Source organism: Phaseolus vulgaris, chromosome 7 (assembly GCF_000499845.2).
Source record: "Phaseolus vulgaris cultivar G19833 chromosome 7, P. vulgaris v2.0, whole genome shotgun sequence".
Lineage (NCBI taxonomy): Eukaryota > Viridiplantae > Streptophyta > Magnoliopsida > Fabales > Fabaceae > Phaseolus > Phaseolus vulgaris.
In genome coordinates, this window is record NC_023753.2 from 8,957,245 (window position 1) to 8,964,933 (window position 7,689).

Consider the following 7,689-nt stretch of genomic DNA (forward strand, 5'->3'; position numbering starts at 1 on the left):
ATTTCATTTCTTGTAAAAGTGTGGTTGTAATCTCTTCTTGATAGGGTTTCTTGAAGAGTGTGTGTGCTGAAATAGTGTTTTTCAGCAAGTGTACCAAAGTTCTTGTAGGGTTCAAGAACAGTGGTGTTTGTGGTTGTTTGAATTGTGATTTAGTGAATTTCACCTTGGTTTAAGTGAAGACTGGATGTAGCTCATTGGAGTGAACCAGTATAATTGCTTGGTGTTCATTCTCCCTTAATCTCTGCACTCTAATTCACGCTTATCTGTTAATCTGCCAGAAATTGAATCTGTTCAATTAAAAATAAATTTGTTCTTTCTAGGCTTGTTTATACAGTTCTTATTTTCTGGAAAATCAGCTTGGTTATGTGAAGAAGATATATTATCTGTTAAATACAATTGGAACAGGTTGATTGTGATAGGTTACCCAATTGATTGTCAAGCTAATAATTGAACCTTTATCACTTGCCTATAAAATTGAAGGTCACTGTTTTGTGTGTTTCATAATATACTCCTAAAATCAGTGTGTGTATCTGGAAAATCAATCTGCATAATCTCGTGATTAACTTGGCTGTTATAAATGTTTTCAAACATAAACAGTCCCAAAATAAATCTGTTCGTTTTCAAATAAATCAATTTATTTTTCAGTTACAGAAACACGAGGTAAATTTAATATTTTACCATGTCATGTCCAAGTTGTATAAGAACGAAGAAACCCATCACATAAAAGGTGTTTCCTCATTATTTTAACTATATCATTCCATTCAAATAGTTAACGCACGAACACCTGATCTTTGCTCCATCATGACAAATATTATTCGTGTTACGTTGCGCAAATTGTATAAATTCTTCTACTCCTTTTTCATACTCATCACTTATGCGAAGAAAATTAATCCAATTTTGATCCATTATATTCTGTAATAGTCATTCAAGTGTTTCCAATAAGTGTTCTATCTCACACGTTTGTCCAGGGTCGAACACCCCCAAACTCAAAACCAGCACGTATCAATTGTCCAGGGTAGAACACCCTCGAACTCAATACCAACACGAAAATTCTATTCTAAAACTAACAACTAACATATAAATTAATAATAAATACAAAATAATATAAATTTTAAAAAATTCAAATTATAATAAATAAAAAATAAACAAATTCAAAAAAGTCTAAAACACCAACCATGTGCGTGAAGGCAACGTTGAGAGTGGCACGGAAGCGACAACAACAGTGGCGGCAGCAGCGACAGAGCGAGGGAGAAATGAAACGCGAAGGCAATGAAACAATATTTTGACCAATGCAAGAAACAAAAAAAGTAAGAGAAACGAACGAACTTAACAATGACACGAAAACAAGAAAAAGAAGCACAGTTCGAACGAACTTACAATGACATGAAAACAAGACAATGCAGCTCGTAGAAGAGAGGAACAGAGAGCAAGAACATCGAAAAAAGCGAAAGAAGAGGAAGAAAGTATGAAAGCGTAAGTACGACTATTTGTATAGTCGCCCTTGTTAATCAAAGCGTTTTGATTTACAAGGGCGGTTGCTCCGCCCTCGTAAATCAAAGCGTTTTGATTTAAAATGACGGTTGTACAAATAGCCGCCCTTGTAAATCCAAACACTTGATTTACAAGTGCGGCTTTACTAATAGTTGCCTTCTTAAAACCCTTTTAACCCTAATTCAGAAACGCGTCACTTACGTTTTGATACTCTCCTTTCTCTCGTGCTTCGTTTTTCTTATGTGCTTCCTCTTTTCTTCCTCTCTTCTTTGCATTGTCTTCGTGCCATCGGTAAGCATTATCTTCCTCTCTTCTTCTTCACCATTGATTTTTGTATGTTTTGCAGTTCTCTTATGTTTTGTCTTATGTCATTGCTAAGGTCATGCTTGGGAAGGTTTTTGTTTACGCTTTTTGTTGTGCCTTCCTCGTCGTTGTTATCGCCTTGCTCCGTCATATATTTGCATTTCATTAGAGATTTTTATTTGCGTTTTTTGGACTTCCATTGGGATGAAATACGAAGATGTATAATATGCACCAAGAGATCAAAAGAAATGCTAAAATAATGACCATGCTCTTTGAAAAAGATCAAAGTTGAGAACTTTGATTAGAAACTCAATCAACAGCGAAAAATAAAAGAAACCCTAAACGCCTCTCGTAAATGCGATTTATAAATGCGGCTATGTAAATAGTCGCATTTATAAATCAAATTTACGAATGTGGCTATATATATATAGTCGCCTTCTTATCTATTCCATTTACAAATGCGTGTTCATCAAATGTGGTTATATAGCCGCCCTTATAAATGTAAAATAGTCGCACTCGTTTTGCTTTTCTGCATTAGTGTGTGTTGGCTTTGTGTCTTTAGGCTTCATATTCTGCGAGCAACTTTTTGTAAGTGGAGGTCCACAAAGATCACGATTGTCTATATAGCTGAGGACATTGAACCCCTGCATTTGTGTGTCTAACGGTATTTGGCCTGTCAAATTGTTGAAGAACAGGTTTAAGTAACTCAAAAAGGATAAACTGGACAAGTCATGAGGAATTTCACCCCAAAAATTATTACTGGAAAATCCAAGGACTCCAAATTTTGCATGTTGCCAATTTCATTTGTTATTTTCCCCGTTAAACTATTGTGGGACAAACTCAAGGAGAACAATCGAGTGAGGCCAAACATTTGGGAGGAGAAATTAGGTATAGTGTAATTATATTGTTTAAATGGTTTTTTAGGCTAATGGTAAAATTCTTCATTTAGAATGAGATTTAAAGTTTGAATAAGATAAATATATCTCATTTCTCAAAAGTTAGTTTTATGAAGTCTCAATAAAAAAAAAATGTGTCTCATTGCTCTAAAGTTAATTCTGAGTAGAATCTATCAAATGATATAAAAAAAACGAAATAAGTAAGATATTAAATCAATCAATTTTTTTTTAAACTATATTACTCTAATGTTAGCATAGGACAAAAAAAAATCAAAGAATTTGTTTTATCTTTATTTTTTATTACATATAACTAGAATTTGACATACAGAAAAATTTATATTAAAGAAAAAGGTTTCTTTTAACACCCAAAAAGTAACATACATACACTTCTTAACAAACTATTATAATAATATAATAATATTTTAAATTAAAAAATAATTAAAATATTAATTTATTGATAAAATATTTTACTGTGGATGGTGTTAACATATAAGGACCTTATATTAAAAGAAGAGTCGTGATATTTTGAAACTTCCACCTTTCTATTGCATTAAAACTACAACTTTATAAATTATTATTTTATTATAACATTATTTTTATAATTATTTTATTGTTGTAATATAATATTTTATTATAAATAATAATTGTCAAGTGGATATAAAATAAAAGAGATGGTGTAAAATAATATCTTTCCAAACCACAATTATTAACACTCTCTCACACACAATACTCGACATAAAACAAATGAAAAAGAGAGAAAAGAACAATAACAAAACCAGGCAAAAATGGTTTCTCAAAGCAACAAATACAACATCTATAATAAAAAAATCTAGATACTTAGCTTCTTAGTGCTGGAAGTGGTTGTCATTGTAGCTTAATTTAATTTTTTTTATTAGTCAAGAATAAATAAAATAAAATGAGGCACTTCAGGGGTGCACGCACCCTCTAATAATTAGGACACAAAAACCAACAACTAAACAAGAACTTTGCCAGTAACCAAAAGTACGCCAAACATCCAAATGTCTAAACCAACAAACCGACCCTACGAGAGGGAACCAAAAAACCAAAATGAACCTACACAAAGTACACCACGACTTTCAAATGTGGCCAAATCATAACTATAATCACCAAACATCCATCTCTCAAAACTCATACATCATAAAGATTCCAACACCAAACTGAGTGGGATAGAACAAATAACCTTTTCTTTACTGTAACCCGAGATCAAAACCATTAGCTCAACCTTGCCAAGTAGAATCAGAAGCCAAAAAAAAAAAATCCCTACACAAAACACACCACAAACTTCCAAACTTGGACAAAAAATGTTAAATATGAATCACCAAACATCAATCTCTCAGATAACTCATACAGCAAAGAGGTTCCAAACACCAGTCTGAATAAGAGAAATCAACCAATCTTTCTTTTACAGTAACACAAGACCAAGTCTTCCTTTGTACCATAGTAAAGACCTCAACTAGATCTACTCGCCCATTCTTAAAGACAACATTATTCCTATGATTCCAAATTTCACTTACAATAGCTCTTCTCTTACCTTCACTTGATGACTTGTTTCTTTTCACAAATGATAAAGCCCTAAAGATATAACATAATAAACGCATTATCACCAAAGTGAAACAAATCAAAATGCATAGAAGCTTTGAGTGGACTTATCTATAATATTTGTTACCTTCACATTTTTAATGCATCATAGAATATCCTTAATTAAATTATATTTTTATCCTTATTTTTTAAAAAGTGTTTGTCATTAAAATTTAAATGTTCAATTCATCGTAGAATATCCGCGAAATAATGTTTCTACTCTTAATTTTACTTCTTCTTTTTTTCGCAATTTTTTGTAATTAAAATTAAAATATTAAAAACTAATCCCAAATGTAATTGGTGGTCTTAAAATGGAAATGTTGTAAAATGGAAATGTTGTAAAATGAAAAATGTTTCATCATTTTGAGACATGTAACGCGAATGAAATGAGAACATTTATGATTTATAACAAAGAGATGATGAAGTTTAAAGAAATATTTGAACTGCATGGCTTGACTCACCAGTATATGTCTGAACTCAACCAGAGGAATTTATTTTGATGAGCACCATGACATAAAGTCGATCTCTCATATTATAAAGAAACTTGAAGTAAACATGCCTCCATTTTCTATTAAAGAAAAGGGCACAAGAGACTCCCAAAAAGCCAGTGACGAATCCAGACTCTATTCCAATATAAAACCATGACAAAAATTCATCTTTATCCTCATCTTCATCTATTAGCTTTGAGTCTTTATGTTCACCATCCTGCCAGCAGATTTTGGGAAGTGGAGGTCCACAAAGATCAGGATTGCCAATATAGTTCACTGCATCAAACCCCTGAAGTTGTGTCCCAGATGGAACTTTGCCACTGAAATTGTTAAATGATAGGTTTAAGACTTCGAGAAAGAACAAATTGGCCAAGCTTTGAGGAATTTCACCCCAAAATTGGTTTGCTGAAAGATCAAAGGACTCCAAACTTCTCATGTTGCCAATCTCATATGGTAGTTTCCCCATTAATTTATTGTGAGACAAGTTCAAAGAGCACAATCCAATGAGGTTGAACATTTGGGGAGGTACTGTTCCAAACAAATTGTTATTTGACATGTCAATTAAGGTCATAAAGTGCAAATTTTTACCGTATTCGAATACTCGACCTTTTGTAATCAGCTCAAGACTGTCGTGGTAGAAGTATGTGACCGAACCAGAAAAAGGAAATGATAAAGAAAGGCTGCTCTCTGAAGCATTGTTAAAAACTAAATATGTTATATTATGCAGGCAGGTTGGTATATGTCCAGAGATTATGTTGTCAGCAATATCCAAAATAATGAGGGAAGATATTTGACAAATTTGTGTTGGGATGTTACCATTAAAATTATTAGACCTTAGTTGGAGAGCTCTAGCATCATGTGGTATCCAATGTGGTATATTTCCTGATAAGTTATTTTCACGCACATTAAAGATCAATAGAGAGTGACAATTTTGTAGCGAGGTAGGAATCGTGCCATAGAGATTATTATCATGCAAATGTAGTGAGGCAAGACTAACTAAGGAGCCCATTGACGATGGTATCTTGCCAGTGAGACTATTGCTTCCCAAGTTAACATGAGTCAATGATTTCCAATTCTTCCAACAATTTGTAAGCTCTCCAGATAGATGATTACGAGAGATGTCTAAGTAGATCAAACTGCCTTTTCCATTCAACATCTTATGATTACACAAGAGAGGAAAAATTGTTCCAGATAATGAATTGTTCGATACATCGAAAATCGTCACATTTGATGATAATCGAGGCAGGGAACCTTTTAGACTATTTGATGATAGACTGACGAATGAAGAGTTCAACAACACATTATGTGACAGGTTCCCAACTATCAAATTATGGCTTAAATCAAATTCACTCACTCTTGATACAAAATTCCAAAATTTGCTTTGGGCCACAAATGATGAATCAGAAATAGATAAACGTTCAAGATATCTTTGTGTATACAACCACTTTGGAAGGTTAGGACCTACAAATCTGAGAAACAATCGTTCAAGTTGGAAAGGTGGAACCCAATGGGAGTCACAATCAAAGATTAATGGTGGTGAAGAAAATATAATTAATGCCTTTAATTTTGACAATTTGGCAAAATTTCTCTCAGACACAGTTCCTGTGAATTGGTTTGAGCTAACACTCAAGGCAATTAAGGATGATAGATTTCCCAAATTTGGGGGGATGGATCCAGAAAACATGTTCCCTCCAATAATAAGATATTTTAGATATTGAAATTTTCCAAACCAATAAGGAATGGGTCCATCCAGGTCATTAAATTCGAAGTTCAAGAATTCTAGCTGTTGAAGATTTAATAACGCCTCAGGTAATTTGCCTCTTAAAGAATTTCTCCCAAATTCTAAAAAAAAAATACAAGAACTAAGATTGAATAACCATTTAGGCAACTCTGAGCTAAATTCATTGTTAGAAAGATCAAGAGCATTTAGTGAAGTAAAATTGGCATATTGAAGAGATGGACTAAGGTCCTTAAGTTGACAATCAGACATCATGAGTTCTGAAAGTGATGGAAGCATAGTGAGTGGTTGAAGCCAGTTAGTTTCCTTGTGAAGATCAATTCCACTCAGGTTGAGATATTTCAAGGAATAAATGCGAGAAAGCCTCTGAAGACTATTGATGGCAAGATTGTCGTTAAATGATAGATTAAGATAACCAAGAAAAGAAGAGTTGACACACCGATGAAAATGAGAAACTACAGATAGGTTATGACAATTCTGATGTATAGAATCAAATTGAAGAGCTAAGAAGTCATTATTGCTCAAATTCAAGTAATTCAGAAATTCCAACTCCACCAACAATAAGAATAGGTGAATAGAACCTGAGAGACAATGTGATTTATCTGGTTTGTCAATGTAAGTTGGAAGTGTTGTAGAACATGGGAGATTAAGCCTAGTGACTCGACCGGTGATGTGATCACAGTTAACTCCTCTCCACTGACAACAATCTTGATCAGGATTCCACGAAGAGAGCACACCTGACAGGTCTATTACTCTTTGCTTGAAGTTCAAGAGACCCAACTTGTCTTTCTGGTTACAACCAATAGTGAAGTTATTGCACGTGCCAGTATTTAGCATGAGTGTGCACAGTAACCATGCCAAAATGATTGCATGTTGAGAGGAAAAGGCATTCATTGGTACCAGAGATGAAGGGGCAAACTAGGGCTAGGATGGTTTTAACTTCATTCAGAGGATACTTATATTTAAATTGGTTAGAGTTTCTTCAACAAATCTTTCTTATCTATTACCGGCGTTGGATATACAATTGCATGTCCACATCTCTTTTTAATAATAAAAAAATGAAGACAATTCAAAAGTTTGATATAAATATATATTATTTTTATGAAAATATTTTAATTTTTGTATATTATTATAATTGTTTTCGAATAAAAGGGTGGTTGAGAGAACACTTAAG

The 7,689-nt window shown here is 33.2% G+C and overlaps 1 protein-coding gene across 3 annotated transcripts; it reads right to left on the reverse strand.

Annotated features, from left to right (window-relative positions):
• Positions 1-2,072: 2,072 nt before the first annotated feature.
• LOC137828669 (receptor-like protein EIX2) lies at positions 2,073-7,484 on the reverse strand. Of its 3 annotated transcripts, XR_011083942.1 has the most exons (3): positions 4,751-7,484; positions 3,892-4,283; positions 2,073-2,467 (listed from the first exon to the last, which is right to left on the reverse strand). XR_011083942.1 is itself a non-coding variant. In XM_068635341.1 (2 exons), the coding sequence occupies exon 1, from the start codon at positions 7,407-7,409 to the stop codon at positions 4,767-4,769; it is 2,643 nt and encodes an 880-aa protein (XP_068491442.1). In that variant the 5' UTR covers positions 7,410-7,461; the 3' UTR covers positions 2,073-2,467; positions 4,751-4,766. The 3 variants fall into 3 exon arrangements, 2 of the variants coding, with proteins under 2 accessions (XP_068491442.1, XP_068491441.1); XM_068635341.1 differs by lacking the exon at positions 3,892-4,283 and having other exon boundaries at positions 4,751-7,461; XM_068635340.1 differs by lacking the exon at positions 2,073-2,467 and having other exon boundaries at positions 3,363-4,283.
• Positions 7,485-7,689: the final 205 nt, after the last annotated feature.